At 55.3% G+C, this 21,460-nt stretch overlaps 2 protein-coding genes across 2 annotated transcripts in view; one reads left to right on the top strand and one right to left on the bottom strand.

Moving 5' to 3' along the window:
* The window catches only part of PUDP (pseudouridine 5'-phosphatase), a 76,485-nt gene extending 56,721 nt beyond the window's left edge, over positions 1-19,764 (bottom strand). The window contains exon 1 of the mRNA XM_047715080.1: positions 19,622-19,764. Within this exon, the coding sequence (XP_047571036.1) occupies positions 19,622-19,691 (70 nt within the window). The 5' untranslated portion in view covers positions 19,692-19,764. The remainder of the gene's footprint in view (positions 1-19,621) is intronic.
* Positions 19,524-21,460, top strand: part of STS (steroid sulfatase) — a 152,160-nt gene continuing 150,223 nt past the window's right edge. The window contains exon 1 of the mRNA XM_047715077.1: positions 19,524-19,652. Coding sequence (XP_047571033.1) covers positions 19,639-19,652 — 14 coding nt within the window. The 5' untranslated portion in view covers positions 19,524-19,638. The remainder of the gene's footprint in view (positions 19,653-21,460) is intronic.

Genomic DNA, 21,460 nt, shown 5'->3' with positions numbered 1-21,460 from the left:
TCGCCTGTGGTATGCCCTAGGAGCACGCCGCAGCCAGCTCTCAGACCAGCAGCCTGATGCTGACACGGCACACTGACCGTACCGGAGGCACAGAAAGGGTCACGTGCCTATCGGCCTTCCTCACTCGCGCTTCCCGTGCTTCACACACCTCCTCTCCCACAAGAGTGGATGTGTGCCGGCACCTGGATTCTCCCATGGGCTGGAAAGGTCTGTGTGCTTAACCCCACACGTCCTCTGTGGGCAAACCCAATGGGCTCAAGGATTCACGTTAACTGCCAGCACCAGGATTCTCCCATGGGCTGGAAAGGTCTGTGTGCTTAACCCCACACATCCTCTATGGGCCAACCCAGGCTCCAGGTCTCAAGTTTGCCCTGATTCGTTCTCTGTTATTGGAAAGACTAATGTAGAAGTTGGGAGCAGCGACACTTTGCTGCAGTGCCCCCTGAATCCGGCGTTATTCAGCTGAGGGAATGAAGGGACAGTGTTACCAGACTCTGGCAGTGAGTGAGCAGTCACCCACGGGTGAGTTCGTCCCCAAGACTGTTCTTAAGCCCGGAGCAGCGCTCCCCAAACGGGGGCATGGAGGGTTCCATGAGCTTTCAGAGTCCTACAGGGACACCAATCTTTGCTTCTCTTACGGGGACCCTGTTCTCCTTCATCTGCTGCATGTCTTGCGCACATCGGAGGCTGGCGGGGACCCTCAGCCCCTGCGGCCGGTGGGAGAAACGCCCTCAGCAGTGCAGAGCAGGACCGGACGGCACCCGTGACTGAGAAGCTCAGAGGAAGAGTGGTTCCGTCCTCCCTAGTAGTCGCTTGGGAAACAGAAGACCAAGTGTCCGAGTCGAAAGCCACCAAGAACACGTCTTTCTGTGTTGGGCAATCCGTGAGGTGGGCGTTGGGAGTGTCAGGTGCCGGCCGCCTGTCGAGGCGGAGACGGGCGACGCTGGTTCTGGACGGCGGCTGCCCCCACGCAGGCTATGTCAACACCGCTCTGGCATCTGGAGACGCGGGCACGCTTGCCCAGGGACATGAGCGTGTCCCGCCGTGACGCGTGGGCGGGGAGGACGGCGGTATGGGGAAGGGGTCCATGTCATCACCGACCGTGCCGTCCTCAGTCTTTCTCAGCAGGGATGTTGTGGGGTCACGCATCTCTGGCCAGGGCATGCACTGCAGAAGATGCGGGAAGTCGGCCCAGGGAGGAGGAGGAGTGACCACGGGGCCCCAGAGACACAAAGTCACATGCCCGCTTTGCCGCTCCCTAGCAGGGTCACCTTGCCCGAGGAAAAACCCACAGAGAACGCAGTTTTCCCGAACGCTGCAGGAGGGGTGAGGCTCCCTGTCCCCTAATGTCGTCGGAAGATGAAACATCTTGGTAGAAACTGTGTGGAACAGAGCAAGTGCTCCACGCATGGTCGTTCCCGTGAGGTGAGGCTGGACATAAAGCCAAGGTGCTTTCCCTAATGGGCTCCGAGAGGAGGCCCGTAAAAATTAAAGAGGGCACCGAATGACGAAAGCACAAGTGAAGCGTGTGGAGACGAGCGTCCTTAGAGGGGACCCTCGCCGGGTCGCGTCTTTAGAAGGCTACGTCCCGTGTGTCCCGAGCTCTGGTCCTGAGTCCCATACCTTCCCCGTCGCGAGGCACAAACCACTGGACGGGAGCACATACCCCCGGAGCTCGCAGAGTCGTCTATCCACTCCCACACCATCCCGGCCAAAGGCCGGTTGTGCTCCTCTTTTGCCGTTAACTACAGGGAAGGTGGGCTGGCCGGGATGACTGCAGAGAAGAGCGAGGCCCCGTGGCTCCTGGGGCGACCCCGTGCTCCGTGCATGGGAAGGTGAGGCTCCCCACACAGGAAGGACCCACAGGAGAGACGGATGTGTGGCAGGGGCTGGGGCCTGTGGGGGCTGCAGGCCACACTGGAATCGTGCGGCCTGTCCCACGGGGAGGCCGTTCTCTTTGGCGTGCCATGTCACGGGTCCCCTCCACAGGCAGGGGACGGCATCCCGGGGTAAAGAGCCTGGGTGCGGAGTCATACACACAAGGGAGCTACACCATCTGCAGGCTAAGTCCAAAGGAGAGCAAACCATAAGTCGTATAAAGTATGTTTACAACCAGCTGATACCCACGATGAGGGAAAGAGCCCAGAAGGATGTGAGTACCATCGACACATGCTCTGCACGGGCAAACCGTTCTCTCTCGTTTGAAAAGCGTACTTTTAGCCGACCGCATGTGGAAACAAAGGGTTTTCACGTGACTTTCCTTGTACAGCCAGATACGGAGGGCCGCTCCATCTCCTGCCTTTCTCACGGGGAGTTTTCAAGGCAGACTCTCTGACGGGACAGACACTGAGGACAGCTTGCTCTCCTGTTCCCTGGAAGGAGGCTGCCGCTGTCCTGTGGAATGTGCCTCTGCTTCCGCACAGGGGGTCCACCAGGGGACGGACGGGCTGCAGCTCCCGCCAGGAGCCAGTAGCCATCCCTGAGCACCAGCAGAGGAAGTCAGCGAGAGGGACCCGGGGCTGTCGCTCTGGCTTCCCCAGATCACTTGGAAAGGCTGCCCACATGGCACGATGGCACTCGGATCCCGCAGGGCAAACGAACGCAGAGGGAGGACGTGTCAGAGAAGACAGGCTCCGCACAGTGCGTAATGCCCCCTGCCACTCAGCCACTTTCTCCTACGAGGCTTCTCCCCAGATCGGGCTGACTGTGCTGCTAGAGCCTTGTTACAACTACGCCCACACATCTCCATCAGCATCGTTTGTGGGATCAGAAGACAGCGGAGCACACCAGGAGAACTTCTCACCAGAGGGTGCCGGAACCCAAGAACGATCCGTATCTACTTTTTGTTTTGGAAAGTATCGTCACACACGGCGTGGAAAGACGGAAACACGCCATACTTTTTATATGTCAGTGTTTGTTTCTCGGTTCATTATCCAATGACCGGCTCGAAAATCCCTCTGGCGGGCTTTGTGAATTATGTTTCGTACGGATGCTGGAACAGTATTTTTATACCTTAGAGCAATGGTTCATGAAGGGGGAGGAAGGGGGGGTGATTTTGCCCACAGGGGGGCAAAAAAAAAAAAAGATAAATGTGTTCTTGTTTGTCAATCATTTTTTCTTATCTGATGTAAAAGACAACTGCGTTAAGCAACAATTATACATCTCTAGGAGCACACAATGTAGAGAGATGTTCACTAGAAATGGTTCACTAGAAGATGTCTCGTTAGCATGCAAGGAGGCAGGCACGGTTAGAAATAAAGGAAAAACAACGAAATAAGGCACAGAGAAAACAACATGCCATACCAAAATCGTATTTTATGAAGAATGGCATTTTACGTAAATGGCTAAAATCCCTAATAAAAGGCAAAGACTGCCAGAACGGACTTTAAAAAAGAAAAACAACGTGAGCCAACTTACAGGGCGTCTGTAGGATACAGTTTCGATTGAAAGGTGCAGAAGGATTGTAGGAGGAAGATATCCCATGTAAACAGCAACCAGAAGAGGAGCCAACACAAGACAAACCCAAGACAAGTATCTTTGCTGGAAACAACACAAAGAAATATAAGAGAAACCTTCTAGAGAGATGTCCTTCTGCATTCCAAAGACGCAGCAATTACACACATGCATGAACTCAGCAACACAGCCCCAATGACACAAAACAGAAACTGACCGGAAAGCTGGAGAACCGGATCATTCAACAATGTAGTTGGAGATTTGCATCTCAGGCTTCTGATAGGGGATAGGACTCGATAAAATGTAGCGAGCAGCCAGGAGAGCAGACTCGATACAGTAACTACTTAAACACCACCAACCAGCTGCACTGGGCAGGATTAAATGTAGCAAGCAGACTTGATACAGTAACTATTTAAACACCACCAACCAGCTGCACTTGGCAGACGTCCATGGAACGCTCCGTGCGACACTAACGTCACACACCTTCTGCAGGAAAACGCACCGTGACGTAGGGGTAAGAAAAGGCGGTATGCGAGGTCAAGGCCCCAGAAACCTACAAAGGCTTGAAATCATACCGCGTAGTTCCCTAATGAACAATGGAAGGAAATTAGAAGTCAATAATGGGGAAAAAATGGGGGAATTCATAAATATGTGAAAAGTAAACAACACATCTGTGTACTGAAAGGTCAGGAATGTCGGAGATGCTGCGGGATGAGTGGAAATGAACACACGACACTGCAAAGCTATGGGGTGAGAGGAAAGCAGCACGTGGAGAAGTGACTGGCCACAGACGCCGACGCTCATGAAGAACGGTCAAGAGACACAGCGTGTGGATGATCTGCAGAAGAGGAAGGGGCTGCAAGTCAAGGAAAGGTCAGCCTCCGAGTGAATGGACAAGGCAAGGGAACCGATCATCCCCCAGAACTCCAGAAAGGAATGTGGCCCTGGGGAGACCTTGATGTCAGCCCAGGGAGACCGACTTGGGATTTCCAACCTCTGAGACTGCCCCAATACGTTTACACTGTGTTAAGCCACTTGGTTCGCGATAAGGGGTCACTCCTGCAACAGGAAACCAACACTGTAGGAAACTTTCTCGGCCATCTATTTTTGTTTTTTTCTAACTGGACTTCTGTACAGTGGCTTTTTTTTTTTTTAAGATTTATTTATTTGAGTAAGAAAGAGAGCACATGAGCAGGCAGAGGGGCAGAAGGAGAGGGAGAGCTATTTCAAGCAGATTCCAAGTGCCAGCTGAGCGTGGAGCCTGACGTAGGCTCAACGTCACCAACCTGAGCTCCTGACCTGAGCCGCAATCCAGAGTCAGAGGTGCTCAGCTGACGGAGGCCCCCAGGCACCTTGAGCACATCAAATAACTGCAATGACTCCTGAGCACATCAAAAACACGGCCTGCCAGCAAACCTTTCTTAAATTTCATTCGCATGGGCTTTCCCAACCAAAGGTCAATGGCAGCTAAGACAGTTCACAGCAGTCCCTGTTTCGGCTTCCCCGAGGCTATGCGCTGGCTGTTCAAGAGCACCCTGGCCTCGGTCTGTCTTACCCTACATCATAATCACACATGTATAAACCTTATTCATCACCGGGTTCCTTTTTCCCATCTCCCACTGACACTTCATGACACTTCCATCTAGCGAGTGTCAATAATTTACGTTCTTCTTGAGTTTTAAGAGACAATGCATGACGGTGGCGTTCCAGATGGATGTGCGTTTCTCATACTCGAGATGGGATCAACTCTGCAAAGAATGAGCTTCCCAATGCCCCGGGCTTATGGCTTCATGGTGAATCCGTAGCGAATGTATATATTCTTATGGGTTTTGAATAAATGACAAGCAGCAGCTGTCCTCCACAACCTGCAAAGTGTGAAGACGTTCTTCCCCCAACCCCAGGAACCGCTTCCATTACCTAGCTCTCAGTGGCCTCTTCTGCTACTCCGGTTTCTGCCATGACTATTGTACGACGGACTCCCCTTCAGAGGCGTGCTGGACGAGGACACCAGAGGGAGCATTCCTACGGAGACGATGCCAGAAAACGTCTTCACGGAGGGCGATCGACAGCACTGGGGTATCAAGTGATCGTGCTGAGATGAAATCAGGGCTGAACAGCTCCTCCTCTAAAGACACAAAGGGCCGCCCGCCACAGGCACACTCCTTTGGCTGCTCAGGTGTCCTTCCTGTCCCTTCTTTTCACGTGTGGGTGGGGATGGGGGAATCGGAAAATTCCATTATGGAAAGATGACAAAGGAAGACGGGACGAACGTCCGCGGTACTTCCGTGGGTGCGGGCCTCGTGGAGCAGCCCTGAGCGTGCGCCATCCACAGCCCTGGCACAGTCTACCCACCAAGTCTCCAAAAGGGCAGTCCAGACTGCTGGATCCTCTCACGGTATCACCCAGTCTATGTTCCTGGGCGCACCGCTAGGCCTGTCACCACAAAGGAACACAGACTGGGCAGCTTCAACAGCGCACGTGCCTCCTTCCCTGTCCTGAAGAATGGGAGTCGGAGACACAGGCTGGGCCGAGATGGGCTCCTCTTGAAGCCGAGGAGATGCCACATTCTCCCTGTGTCCTCACATGTCCATCCCTCTGTGCCTGTGTCCTCCTCTCCCCTTCTTACAAGGACAGCAGTGCTATGTGGCCAGGGCCCATCCCAGTAACCTCATTTTACCTTCATCACCTCTTTAAAACCCCGCTCCCAAACACAGTCCCACTCGGAGGTCCTCGGGGGGGAGGGTTTCAATATGTGCACTTTGGGATTCCGTCCAATTTCTCCCAATTCCGTCCACAGCACAGCGTTAGAGATCTTCATGTCTTTGGTATTTCCTTCTGTCAAAAGCAAAGGCAAGCAACCACTTAAAATTACCCTTGTAGATCTTGTTTTTCGGGGGCACGGGACCACCAGAATAACCAAGAATCAAGAACCAAGATCCTTTTTAAAAGAAGACACCTCACACAACTGAAACTGCTTTATAGATCTCAGATTCTACTGAACTCTGCTCAGAATTTCTGCCAAGATCCAAAGAGCAGTGATGTGTGGGTCCCTCCTATGCAGAGTACACGGCCAGTAAAAAGTAATGACGTCCAAGCGTTCGTGAGCAAAGGGGACAAGCTTCGCACCCTGATCTCCAGCTGGAAAGTGGCCACCTGTCTGTGAAGCCATACAGGCCCCTTGGACAGAGAGGGAAGCCTGGCTGCTGCTGTTTTTCTGACGCCCGTCAGCATAGGCCGCGTAAGCTGTTCCTCTAACTCAAAGTCCGTGAAAGATACCAGCGCTCCCTCAGAGGTCATTTCACTGCCCTCCTGAAGACCTGCTTAAACTTGGGAAGTATAATGAGAATGCGGAAGCGTCCCTGAGTTCAAAGACTATTGGATTTAGGCGGAAACACATTTACACAGGCGCTAAAAAGAATGGCAAACCTGATCCGCTGGGTGGGAATGGAAAGTATGGGGTAGTCTTCCCTAGCGGACGGGAAGGTTACTCCACACCCACAGGACTCGGTGGCCGCTGGAAGAGGGAAGACCACCGAATAAATTCCTGCCTGCTATTTAATGCTTTATGATTCACAGTCTTCCACGTCCTCTGGCCCGTGGGGGCAACCGCGCTGTAAATAAATGTCGAAATGCACACTCGGCTTACTGTCCTCACTCACAGTTTAAGGTGACATTATCGGAACGCGACAGACAGTCAAGTCAACTTCACACTCATTGTTTTTACAAACTTCATTTATCAGGCCAAACTGATCACTGGGTCTTCGAAGAGGCTCCACCTCTTCGACAAGAGAAGCACCCAACAAGGGAATAAAAGCTACTGGCTTTCTAAGTTCGGTTTAACGAGCGTAAAGGTGTTTAAGCTGATAGGAGAAATTGTAAATGGAATCGGGCGCTGTGACGGCCTCTTTGCGGTGATGGCTCGAGTGCACTGCATTTGTACACAGCACAAGCAGATACTAAATGTTTAAGCAACAAGTACATTTTGAACCCCTAACGTTAATAGCCATACAGAGGCCCTCTGTCCCTCGGTGATGTTAGGGACCTGGGATGGCCTGTGTCCGCGGCTACAGAAGAGCAGAGACTGAGAAAGGACGGGCATCCAACGGGACTGCGGGCAGAGAGTTGCTGTCCCCAGGCAGACCCGTGCTACAAGCTGACACCAGAAGGGACCTTCCCATATTCAGCCAGAGGGGGGTGGGGAGCTTTGGAACTACGACAGCCCCCGTGTACCAGCAGGGTTTTCTCAGTGTGAATCTGACCACGCAGTTCGCACTTAGAACATTTCTATCTGGGGACACGGGGTCCCATCTGCCAAGCACCACACAGCCAACTTCTGTAAGGTCCCTATTTACAGGCTAGTGTCGGCGCACACATGTGACGTGTGGACGAAACCCAGACAGCTCTCAGATGAAAGCGCAAGGCCCACAGTGACTACGCCGGGAAGAATCGAGATGCTGTGCGTTACATTACACGTCCCAGGCTCACGCCCCCTTCATGTCTGTTCTGTCACTGGCAACCGGGTATTAAGTTTAATTGCGCTTCGACGCAGGTGGGCTAGGAGCTTCTCCAGGTGCGCGACACGGTGAACAGGGTTCTTACGTGGGAAGGCAGGAGAGACAGTCCTCGGCCTTGGGCAATTGTGGTAACCGGTGGTTTGCACGTAATTAGAGAAGGCAAGGACATACGAGACGGGTGCCGGGATGCAATTACGTCCCGTCCAACATCTCATTAACAACACTTTACAGCCCGCGAAGATCACAGGGCACACCCAGCGATATCCCAGGTCCTGCGCTCGTTTCTGCGTTCATAAGTGCCGCGCTGTGCTGAGGATGTGGGGAGAAGGACGTGGTCTCACGTATCAGAGCCAGCTCATCCCCACACCCCATATATCCGCGTACAAAGCAGCTGGGCACACCAACAGGTACGTAATGCCCGGGCCTCCTCTACCGATAAACTCGCCACGTCTGGGCGCTATGCTACGTGCTCAGGCCCAAAGGGTCCGCAGAACTGACCTCGATCCAAACCTCCGTGGAGCACGGTCTAGCAGCCAGGGTCTTGCTCACGGATCTGCTTGCCAGCCTCCGGAGTCAGGCTGAGCCCGTCTGAGCCTTCCGAGCACAGTAAGCATTGCACCAGCCCCAAGTGTCCCCAGGGAGACACAAACTGCTCGCAAGCACCTTCGCCAGCAAAGCTGGCCTCTCTGGGAAGTATCACTTACGTATTTTACCCGAAAACAGCCTGCAACCTGACCTCCGACGTCCCGCCTTTCTGAAGGACGCAGACCCTTGCAGAGTGCGTGGGAGGATGTGTACGCTGCCACGTCCACAGAGGCTGGACCCAAAATGGCAGGCTCTGGCTCAGGGTTCAGGAGGAATCACAGGGCCAATAGGAAGCCTGAGAAGATCCTGACCTGCCCCCTCTGTGTCCAGTCACACCCTTTCCTCCTGGCTCCCAAATCCATGTCTTTTCCTCGATGTCCATGCAACACTGAAGAAAGCCAATCAAGACATACAGCAGAACAAGACTGGGTGGGGAGGGGGGGAGTCCATACAGCTGAATTTCCAGATCTCTCCTTCCCAGACCCATGATGCAGGTCTGGGGGATGTCTGTACCGCATGCGGGAAGGGGGACGTGACGATGTCAACTCGCACAGCTGTGCAGGGACTGTCACCATACACAGACGGGCCTCGGCGGGGGTCACGTGTTTTGGTGTTCTTGGCAGGGTGTCAGCCCCAAGGGTCCTTTCTGTGTCAGATGGGAAACCACAGCAGCTTCCCTTCATGACATCCATGTTAAACTTGCCAGACTTCCAAGCGACTGAAACCCAGGGTGCGCACGTGCCCACAGCAGACCCCTTCACTTGTGTTGTGTATTATGGCTTCCCCCAGTGTGTACTTCAGGACAAGCCAGTGCGATCCAGGCAAGGCGGAAGAGAATGCTGGCCACCTCCATCTCCCTGGGCTGCCGTAAACCCCAGCATAACCTGAACAGCCTCGGAATCGAGCCTCTCCCCTTACTTCCACGCTGGCCCTCTGTGTCCTTGCAGAGGACTGCGTGGTGTGTCTCAGACAGCTGTGTCTGTGCCCTACCCTCCTGCAGCCTGTGCATGGGACCTCATTTGGACAAAGGACCTTTGCAGATGTGATCAGGTCAAGAGTCTCAAGATGACGTCATCCTAATATTTGCCGGGTGGGTCCCAAATCCAGTGACGGGGTCCTTGTAAGAGACACAAGAGGAGGCACAGACGCAGAGGAGAGGCCACGTAAAGCCTGGGGCACAGATGGGAGGGAGGTGGCCACAAACCCAGGAATGCCCGGAGCCTCCAGAATCTGGAAGAGGCAGGAACGACCCTCCCCTGGAACCCTGGGACGGAGTATGGCCCTGGCCACACCTAGATTTCAGACTTGTGACCTCCAGGGCTGGGAGAGGGTCACGAAAGCCAGTAGCCTGTGGTACCCTGTTACAGCAGGCCCCAGAAACTACCACAGTGCTGGTGTCACGCACCTGACGACGGCTCAAGCCTCTGAGCCCGTCTCCCTGAGCAGAAGCCTTGGTCACGCACATCATCAAAGCCCCCTGGGCGGGCACACAGCACCCTGGGCTCCTGGCCTGGGAGACTCCCCAACTTCCTTCCTCCTCCTCCTGACTCCCTCGGCTCAGCTCGATAGCTTGGTGCAAGATGCATGTTTCTGGGAGGCACCCTGGGCTGCCAGCCCACTTCCTCTTCCCTCCCCAGGAAACTGGGTCAGCTCAGCAGACAAATGACAACGCAGCAGGATGGAGAAAGTCTGCTTCCCCCAACGCAGAGCCCACGGCGGTCCTGACTGTGTCCCAGGAAGTGTGTGGGAGGACCCACTTCTAGTGTCAGAATCCAGCCTTTGGGGGGCCAGTGAGCAAAGCCTGTGGACCCACAAAACTGAACAAACGCCCTGACCACCTGTCTCCCTGGGAGCCCTTGTGGATCTGTCCTATCATGCTCTCCTTGAACTGGTTCTGAAGCTAAAACTCTACCCCAAAGCAACCCTCCAGGGCAGAAATCAACATCTGTCTTGAGCTGCCTGAAACCCTCTGCCGGGCCTCGGATGGCTGGGTTCCTGTCTCCTTCAAACCATCCAGTGGGCGACTTCAAAGGCCTTTATCAGGCTGCGGGATCAGGCAAGGTCAGCACAACTGGTTTAACAAGATGGCTGCTGAGATAGGGCTGGAGCCTTCAGGAAAGGACCAGCTCGTAGGGCTGCACCTGGCAGAGCCAGCACGACTTCTGTGTTTGTGCGAGGAGCACACGCCCAGGCATCCCAAAAAGGCAGCCCACAGCACGGGGCTCCATGCATACCACGGGGACAGCTGAAGATGATTTTTCTTTGCACCGATGCAGAAAAAAGGGACCTGTTTAGGGCCACATTCCTCAGACAAAGAGATGTAGGAAGGTTCTAGAGGAAAACTGCGTGAGGGCTACAGTCTTCATCCAAATGCTCCTGGGTGCCGGGATCCTGCAGGGTCCCCGTTGGGAGCAGCAGGAATCCAGCCCTGCCACTGCTGTTCGGGTGGGGTGGGAGTGGGGGGACAGACCTGCCCTTGAGAAGACCCAAGTTTGGTGAAGTGTTGCCTCCCTGAGCACCTGTGAGAGGAGGCACGAGGCCGCCCGTGTTGCTGTCACTGCCCAAGCTCCTGAGGCCTCCCCTCCCTCCTCTACAGCACAGGCGAAGCCAGCATGGGCCTGAGTCCACCGTGCAGAGCTAAGTGAGATATGCCCAAGACTGCTCCCGGGAGCGCACGGCACACGGGAAAGGCTCTCGACGGGCACGGGCTTGCTGAGGAAGCCACGGAGAGCCTAGAGACTGCAGAGCTTTGGGGGTGGGGCAGAAGGCACTGAAGAGAGGATGGGCAAGGATCTCCCAATCTCTGAGTATGGCAAGGCAGGAGAAGAGCAGATGGGGCAAGGAATTCCAGGCTCCAGGGGACATACACCGTGTGTCCAGGCAGGGTTACACGGTGGTGACCGGGAAGCACTGATCAATGCAAGAGAGAGGGGAGGCCAGACCACAGGCTCAGAGAGTCCTGAAAGCCAGAGTGGTTGCTGAAGCCGGTTCACAAGTGATGTGCAAGACACAGACGGGGTCCACGCCAGTCACGGAATGGAAGAGGAAGAGGACGGCCTGAGGAATGGAGGAGAGGAGCGTCCATGAAGCCAACGAGAGAATCCCAAGGACGGAGTGGGGAAGGGGCAGGGGAGGCAGAAAGTTCTGGAACTGTAAGAGAAGAGTGGATGTGGCAACACACCAGTGTGCTCCTTTTCTGGGCAGAGCTTCCGCGAGCTGTGCTGCGGGAGCCAGCTCTCGGGGGGTGTGGTGGTGAGGGAGCAGGAGCAGAAGGGCGGCCGCCTTTCCAAAAAGCTTGGCAGGACATGGAAATGGGGAATGCACCCTGGCCGGACCCCCAGGCTGAAGCAGCATCTGTTTATGTGCAAAAGGTGGACACGAAGAGTGCAAAGACCACGTTGATACGCCACCCAAGGCCCTCAGCGCACGGTCACTAAGGTTCCGCAAAAGAGACGGAATCGTGGGACTACACTACGCCCAGCTTCTTCATCCCACTAGTGTGGATTAGACCGAGGGAAATAACACGCTGCTGAGGGGGAGGATGGCGCTTCTGTACCTGAAGAACGTCCCACGGTTGTGTCAGGGCACCGGGACACCGGACGTGTCGGTGCTTGTACTGCTGGGGCTGGGAAGAGAGTGGGGTCCCGATTATGAGGGTGTACTCCTAACGTGGCCTCTTCAGCACTGTGCTATGCTGCGGTAAGTTCACAGGAAGCGGCCGGCACAGCTTCCTCTTTCTGGTCCTCTTCATGCCAATGCCTCTGCCTGGACCAGGTTCCCGGTCCTTCCTTCCGCAAGGGAAGAAATGCTTGCCTTCCCCTCAGGATGGACCGCGGCTGCTGCTCCTTACTTCTAACGCTCGTATGCGTCAGCAAAGAGCATGCTAAGTCCGCAGGTTGACAATCACCCCATCGTTTCACTCAAGCTCAGTCTCACGTCAAGATTCCTGAGACCATGGCAGCCGACAGGCAGTGGGAGAGGAGACAAAGCCAGGTGCAGAGCTGCTGAAGTCAGCTGACAGGTGCATGAGAATCAGTCACCAGAGCGCAGGGAGTCGGCAGACAGGTGCCAGAGGGACACAGTCCCCAGGTCTAACCAGAGCACCGCGGGAATGCAGAGGTTGGTAGGTGGCTACTTTCTGAACAACTTCAGACAGCGTTTATTCCTTTTGTGCCTGTGTGCTTGTCAGCTTCCGTGTGGCACTACCACACTGACACACTGCTGTGTCGCAGTCTTGCTCTGCAAATCCCCGGGGCCGGCTCCTGCTGCCCTGACACCAAGACACGGAGGTCCCGGACGGGAAGGGGATCTGGTCTTCTCCAAATGTTTCCCTCTGTCCCACAACATCTGGGAACGCTGCTTCAAGTGTCCAAGGAGCTGAGTGTCCTGGAGCTCTTCCTTCCAACATCAATGTTATTTAACTATGTCTTTTCATGTTCTTGTGTTGTTAAGCAGAACCTACTGACTACGAACAATTCATCCCCATTTGGTTTTGTTTTTTGGCGCTTCGTGCTAAAGGCTTAATCGTTCCATCCCATCTTGGAAAGTTTCAACCATGTGGAAACGTTCCCAAAAAGTTCCTGGAATACCCAGGAAAGACCCATGCAACCGAGGCCTCTGTGCAACCAAACCCTCCAACCTGTAGACAGCGTGACACTTCATTCCTAACTCCGCATGCTTCTCCAAAAAATAGGGACACTCATGTATACAGCCAACATAAGTTAAAAAAAAAATGAAGATAACCCTTCCAAAATGTCTACAAACTGTAGACTACTGTATTTGCTTTCTATGCATCTCTGCTTTCCACGGAGTCTGATGCCAGAGGTCTGAACGCCCCTGGATGGCGTCCCCCACAACCACTGGGAGAAACCACGGCCTGCAACCAGAATGAGATGGGAACAAAAGCAGTGTGCTCCCCGTGGGCTACAGACGTACGCACACAGACAAACAGACCCCAGGTTCCCACAAACACCCTCTCTTCAGGATAAGTGGTGCCAGTGAGGCTCCACTTTCTCCGAAGCCACATCCAGCCTGTCTATGTGCCCAATAGTTCAGGCCTTCAAGACACACAGGCACCATGGCCACGGCCGATACCTGGTCTGTCAGGGTACACACTTCTCCCCAAAATGCCCCACGTGTCACCGTGCAGGACGACAGTGGGTTCCACAATGCTTCTGAGGACCAGACTCGTCGGCAGGCTGGGACTAGGGGACAGAACGGACCACATGCCAACCGTGTCCCCAAGAAGGCAAATGCTGTGCACGAGGCATCATTTCCAGCTTACAGGCACGGGGGGATAGAGGAAGAAGTAAGGAGACACCAGGTGGAAACAAACAGCGAAATCCCAAATCCCGAACAAAGGTGCACATTCCACAACATCACCCGCCTGGACTTTTCCAGAGGTTGCCATGGAGGGGGGAAACAAAGGGGATGCCATTTGGGCATGGGAGACGTTTTCTGATTTAAACCAGGGTAAAGGGACAGAGGTTCCATGAGGATCCCGTTGGGAAATCACTAGAGCACTTGCAGCTGCACCAAGAGGACACCCTTGTCTCCACGTTCTGATATAACCATTACTAAGAATCCTTTTTTTTTTTTTTTGGTTAAACTCAAACTCTGTGCTTGATAAAGATACTGTGTCTCTGCTTCAGTAAACATGGTCCTTGCTCAGCCATTTCTTCTGCTGGTCGGGAATGCCCATTTTCCTTCCCTGCCCCTTTGTGTACTGGACAAACATCTCTGGGGGCTTCCTGTTCACAGCACGGCTCTGTCCCTATCATGCCATTGCTCGCTGGCAAGTTGCGCACAGATTCCACGCACCGAGGCTTATGTCCCATCTGGACTCTGAGACGAAAAGAAGAGATTTGTTTTGAACCCCCTACAGCACCTGGCCAGCGCACCGCTTCTGAACAGACAAGGATGAGTGGCGCACGGCTCGGGAGCTGTGCCGTCCAGCACAGGGACCTGCAGCCACAGGAGGCTACTGAAATGGAGTATGACCACATAAACGGGACAATTCCGCTTCTCAGTTGCAGTAGTCACATTTTACGGACGCAGGGGGCCCGTGTGGTTCCTGTCTGCAGCGCAGACAGAGAGAACATTCCGACACGGCAGGCAGTCCTGCGGGATGAACAGCGCTGGTCTGGAGAGCAGAGGTCAACGGTCCTCATCAAGGACACCCCACTTCCCTTACTCATGCAGGGTGCAGAGAATGGGAATTTCAGGACACTTAGCTGTTGGCTATAGACATCACAGGGAAGGATGGGAGGGAGCCAGATGGTAAAGGAAGGCGCCTGCCAAAGACTCAGTAGGTATGCTAAGGTGTGCTGGAATGGCAGGCCACCTCGGCAAAGCCAACAGCGACAAACCTTCTGGTGCAAAAATGATGTGTGTCACAATTACTACATTTTCCAGAAAATTCTCCATCCATGCCCTGCATGGAGATGTGCACATTACAGCCCAGACCGCCCCCACCCATTTTAACTACAGTTAAGTGAAGGTTTTCAGAGATGAAACGTTCTAATTATGAGTCGCTGGTGCACCCGCACACTTGCCAGTAGGAAATTTATTTCCAAATGTAATCCACAGTGGCATGACACTCTATTTTCCAGCCAGGGGCTGCGTCTGAATCACTTTCCAAATCCCTCACCCCAAGGTGTGACGGCGTCATCGGGCATCTGTGTAATGAGTGCTTTTAGTGCATGTTTCTTGGGGACACTACTTCCCTTGCTCTTTTACAAGGCATGAAGTCTGCACCTACGACGTAGGGGAAAGCAAGCACAGGGCATCGCACACCTGCAGGGACAGGGCTCTGGCAAAGAGCTCAGTCAGTCGCCCTGCCAGCTGGACTGCACTCCCCTCTCTGAGCTGCAGTCTGCAGTGGGGATGTGTCAAGGGCTCTCGAAAGGGGAGCAGCTGCGGTGCCCACTCGTCAAGTGAGCACTGACTGTAAGAAGGAACGCGCAGGGCCACAGGTCACGTCTGCTGGAAAGAGTCCCCGAAGGGGACAGGGTTTACCAGCTTCAGTGCATACATGGCTGGCATCCCTATTCCTGACAAGTGTCCTGCAACACACACAGAGTCTCTTCTTCTGGGAGGATCCTTGTCAGGGGGCAGGGAGGGGGCGGTGCGCCCACCAGCATCTTACTCCAAACAGAGAAAGTCGGACTCAGGGCTCGCTTTCCTATGGGCTCTGCTCTGCCGCCAGGCCTCTGACTGGGCTCCAAATTTCGGCAGACTTCTTTGCAAGGAACTTAATGAACTTCCACCTAGCAAGCTGAACAAAAACCCAGGGCCCGCTGCTGGCTCCCAGGAGGGCAGGGCAGGAAGAATGTGAAGGGCAGCCCGTGGACTCCAGCGTCAGACCCCAGGGCACACGACAAAGGGTGTTTCCAAAATGCCCTGCAGCTGCTGGGATCTAGGCAAGCCCTCAGGGCAGATGAGAACCACAGACAGAGGCCCCTCAACACTCCTTTCTCTGCTCTACCTTCCTGAGCAGCAGCCAGGACCCTGGGAATGTGTGGACAGGATACACAAGAAGAACCAATGCACACACTGAAAAGCTCCTGGTCTCACTTCTAAAGAGTCTCATACACGTCATGTGGGGGTCAGACGACAAGGCGCTGTGGGTCCTATGAAAATTAGTCTGGAGCATGGGCTGACCTTATGGAAGGAAATTCTCTTTTTGTCATCAGCCTCACGGATGCTCCAGGGTGGAAAGAAATTAGCCTTGGCGAGGTGAACAGAACCACAGAGGGATAGGGGTTCTGGCCACACACTGGGCACGATGGTGACAAGGTCCAGTCAAGCAGTGACTTTCGAACTCAGTGACAGCCACAAAGGCCCTGCACCACACACACCCACCCCGTCCCCCCCAGAGCTTGCGGTCTGTCTGGGAGCCCAGACAAACAGGCACCACCAGTCTCAGGTACTGTGACTGGGCAGGCTGGGAGCTAAGGCCGCACAAAGATGTCCAACACAGGTCACCTACTCTGCCATGCAAAGGAGCAGCCACACGCCAGCCGTTTGCATCCTGGAACCCGTGTGCATTTAGGGAGACGTGGTAAATTATAATCAACAGTGTGAATCTCCTTCTGATGCCCCACACAGATCTCTTATTATTCTCTGATCTTTAAGAATTCAAACACGACCTTATTTTTCTTTGCTAACTTTTATGGATGTTACATAATCACTATCTGGGACACCCAGAAAATGTATTTTACGTGCACTGCATTTTACATATTCCAACATTCTGAATACTGTTAACCTCCCCCTCTGCCTGGCCGCGGTATCAAGATTAGACATCATGGGCTGCTCCCTGAAGCCCTCCGTGGGACCGTCCAACGCCAGAGGCATTCGCCCAGCGTAGCTAAGGAACACGTGAAAGGTGGCTAGCTTGATGGAGATGAGCTTCTACGTGGAAAATGCAGATTTCAGAGACTCGTTCTCAAAAATGCAGGTAACAGATCTGAGGAATTTTTACGCTGATGGGTCGAGAAACAATATTTTGGATATGTTCAGAGGGGGAAAAAATAGACCGTTAAGTTGGTTTCATCTGTACGTTTCTGCTTCTTCAGAGCTGCCATGCAACGTTTTATGCAGTCCTATTTCTACCAGACAGCACTGCTCCGCACAACAAACTTCTGGTCTTTTATAGAGAAAGGGCCCACCCCTTTTGTGCTCCTAATTTCAGTTATTTACGAACTAGATAATCTTCCCTATCCAGAAGCCAAGAGACTGCTTGAAAACCTGTCATCTTCTTTCGAAATCTTGTCCCGGTTCATAAACAATCTCAGCCCCCTTTCCTGTTTTTCTAAATGGCCTCTGAGAACCAAAATTATTACCTGGATCACAGCTGATTGTTACCTCGCGTCAACAAAAAACACAACACTAAAGCGCCTTTCCTATTTCGAATGTGCCCTAGCATTGTCAACATTTCTACAAAAATTTCCATTTACTTCCTCATCGTCCCCTGATTAAACAAGTTTCTCCGGAATAGAAGCATTCCCCGTGAAACCAAGTGTTTTCCATTTCCTTTCCCCGAGAGCAGCAGTCCTGGGGGCTACCGTGGCAAAGGGAACTTCGAGGGGAAAGACATTGACCGTTCTAGAGAGCAGACTTTCTGCAAAAGGACTCCTTACGAATTCACGGTAGGGTGTTACGCAAACAGCAGATACCTGGGAAGAAGTCAGGCGCTGAGGAACTCGAGCACCGGGCACTGGTTGGACCCAGCAAGGTAAGGCAGTAGGTTTTAGACAACAGTGTTTTCTTATACAAGACGCTTTGCGAAAGAACGGAGTAAAGGAATTCCTGAGAAAGTCCTGCCAAGTCTTACTACCTCAAACAAGACTTAAGGCAGAGAGGCGGGGGGCAAAGGGCAGAAAACACGGAGAAAAATCTTCCCAAATGGCCCTCATTCTTGGTTTTCGGACCCGATCGAAGGACTGGCTAACAGTGCCAGGGGCTAGTGGAGCCCCCGGTGCGTCGCTGTCCCTGCAGGCGCCAGGGTCCCAGATGCCGCACTGATGGCTTCAGGGACCAGCTGTGCTTGCCTCCAGAGACAGAAGCAAGCCTGCAGCTCATTTAGAACTTTAATAAATTTAATTTCGGTGACGCATCTCGAGGGCATGAATGTTCACGAGACGCCCACCACAGGGTCTTCAGACCTTCCACCAGAGGGTAAGGAATTTGACAATTTAAGTTCTTGACCACCTGGGCAGGAAAATTCATGTCTACCCACTAGGGTTATGGGTCCCAGAAGGTTTCTGAAATGCAGTCGTTTCAGAGGTCTTAGCTGCACACACTGTCCTCTGCAATTAGTGACCTCAACGGGGATTTTTCTTTTTTTTTTTTTTTTCCTGTCTTAGGAATTCATCGGTTTCTGTCTGTGGGTTCATAAAACAAACTGTTTTTTGTGTGCCTTAGAAAAAAAAAATCAGTCTTCTTTCCAGAGAACCACGTAGCGATATGATGGGGTGACCGTGACCACGAGGATGAACACAGCACGTATATTTAGACTCAGACCGATCTGGACGCGCTCCTTCTCTGCCGGGTGACCTTGGGCTAGTGACTTAACCCCTCTGAGCTGCGGGGTTTGTTTCCATGGGTGGCCGCAACCAGTTTCCCCGGCTCTGCAGGGTCTTAGGGCAAGACGCGGTACTGTGTGAACGTCTGCAGCAGGTCCGGAGCCTGCATGAAGTGTGGGGGCATTGCTGGAGGCCCAGGAGGGCTTCGGAGGCCACGAGGTCAGAGCCCCATGACCTGCTGGTGTCGTGGGCGGTGACGCCGAGGCTGGGGTTCTGCCCTGCTCCATGCACGGAGCGGCGTCCTCTCCGTGTCGTCCGTGCGGTGACCAGCGGCCCCGGACCCCGCACTGTCAAAGGGGCGTCGGAGAGCCCGCAGGGGGCCTGGCCGGCCTTCGCGCCAGCAGCGGCGCAGGGGGACCTCTGGGACTTGCCTGCAGCGGGGCCGGCGGGGACAGCGTGGGGTGCGGCCGGCGCTCGGGCCCGCCACGCCCCTCCCCGGCCGACCCTGAGCTGCAGGTCACTGCGGGCAGCCGCCGCCCCGAGCAGGGCTCCTCCGGCTCCGCGCAGACCTGCGAGGTCGCGGGGCGGGCCGTGCGCTGCAGCCCCCGCAGCAGCGCCCGCAGCAGCCCCTCCGCGCGCACGGGGCCCCGCACGGTGCTGCCAGCTAAGCGCGAGCACCCCCGCGCCCTCGGGGCGGGCCGCGGCGACCCCCGACGGGCGCGTCCGCGGGGAAACGGAGGCCGCGCTCCGGTTCCCGCCGCCGGAACGACGCCCCCGCCCCGCCCGCCCGCACGGGGGTCCCCAGCGCCGCCCCCGCGCGCACCGCCCCCCGCCACGCTCTCCGTCCCCACGCGCGGCGCGGCCGCCGGAAGTAGCGCCCCGGGCGGCGCCGACGCCGGAGCCCCGCGCGCGGCCGGCCTGACGTGGCCCCCGGCGTCCACCGAGGGTCCCGCGCGCGGCCCCGCCGCCGCCCCTCGGCGCCCGCGGCCCGCGCCCCCCTCCCCCTCACAGGCGGCCCGAGTGGGGACGGACGCAGCTACGCACCCAGGAGGAGGCCGTCCATGTCAAAGAGCAGGTGGGTGACGGGCCGCGGCGGGGGTACGGGCGCCGCCATTGTGCCGCCGTCACGGCCGGGCGGGGGCGGAGGGAGCGACGCGCGTTCGCCGGGCCGCACACGCGCGCTCCGGGGCTGCGCGCCACTGCCCCCCCCCCCACGCCGAGGCGCTCTGCGCACGCGCTCCGCGAGCCTCCGCGCCCTGAGACGCTCTCGTGCACGCGCGCTTGCAGCCGCCTTCCGGGTCCCGAGTAGCACTGCGCACGCGCGCCTCGGTCTGTCTGTGGAAGCTCCTCTAGTGCGCGCGGTGAGCAGCTGTCGTGCACGCGCGCTTGCGACCCACCTTCGGGTCCGCAGTCGCACTGCGCACGCGCGCTTCGACCAGTCTGAGGAAGCTCGTCTAGTGCGCGCTCTGAGCCGCGCACGCGCGCTCTGTTCCGCTTTCCCCGCCGCGTCCCGCGCGCGCGGGCGACTTTTGGATGTTCAGCTCAGCCCGCGCCGCGGGCTCGGGACGCACCACGAAGGGGCACAGGTTTGCCTCGTGGGCACTCCGACACACGGGGCCGCGCAGAGCCTAGTTCCCGGCCTGCGGGCAGTGCAGGACCTGAGTTTGGAAAGAGCGTGAGGAAGGACGGCGAGCCTAGAAGGGCCGATGCATGAGGCTGTTTGGGGGTTAGGAGCCTGGAAAGGTGCTCAGGATGGCATCAGCGCCAGCCGCCCGGTCACCGGGAGCCCACGTGGCCCGGATATGCAATCCGAGGCGGCCGTCCCGGGACCCTCGCGGGTTTCCTTTTCAGTTGCGCGCGCCCGCCGCCCCGTGCGTCCAGGCGCATGCGCAGGGGCGAGCGGGTCTGAGGCTCTGCAGCCCCTCACCTGCTGGTACCCGGCCGTCCGGGGCTGCCTCGTTCTCCCAAAGCGCCCCCCCCCCATGGTAGATCCAGTAGGAAAGGGCCTGAACCAAATTATTAACGTGCCCTGCCGCCACATCTGCCTTCCTCGCTCTCAGTTGTTACTTGTTTTTTTTTGGGGTGGGGGGTTCCCCTTTTCCGCTCTTGCTGAATGCAAGCTGTAAAGATTTTTTTTTTCTTTTGGGACACTCCCCCAAAACAGCTCTTTGACCCTGTTTCTGTTTACTGTCGGTTGATGTCGCGTGTGCATATTTATGCATCACCTCTTTAAAGAAGCAGATGCCAGAAAGTTCCAGACGCTTTAAAACGTGAGGGTGCTACTGCTGGGACGCTGGAGGGACTGCCCTGGGGACAGCTTGGACTCGGCCAGCGGAACGTCTGTGCCTCAGTTTCCTCGTGTGTTAAGTGTGGGCGTCAGAGGAGACAACGCAGGTCAAGCTCTGAGTATCAGGCATTAGTACATCCGTGGTCAATGCGTGTCTTTCCAGAGCTCTTGCTAGGAGAGAGTCTAAGCGTGATTTCTTTTGGGGGACGCTGGACCCAAGAGAAGGTAGTTCATCAGCAGAGTAGTGAGGTGACTGTAACCCCAGTATGCTAGAACTGCTGAGACAAAATTCCACAGACTGGGTGGCTCGAACTGCCTGTGTGTTCCGGAACAGGTCTGGAAAAGCCAGAAGTTGGAGAACAAGGTGCCAGCAGCAGGGTGAATGCCTCCCGAGGGATGTGAACACTGGATTGTGTCCAGACCTCTCTCGTGGCCTGGTGCACGACCTTCTTATCTCTTTCTAGCATCTGCTCTCTCTGAGGTTCTATTTCTCCATCCCAGTTTCTCCTCGTTGTGATAACCCCAGTTATCCCAACCCCCGCCCTACCCTAATGACCACCTTTTAATCTGATTCCCTGGCTGAAGACTCTGTCTTC

The sequence above is a fragment of the Lutra lutra genome, chromosome X (assembly GCF_902655055.1).
Source record: "Lutra lutra chromosome X, mLutLut1.2, whole genome shotgun sequence".
Taxonomy (NCBI): domain Eukaryota; kingdom Metazoa; phylum Chordata; class Mammalia; order Carnivora; family Mustelidae; genus Lutra; species Lutra lutra.
This window is presented reverse-complemented; position numbering and strand designations above follow the sequence as displayed.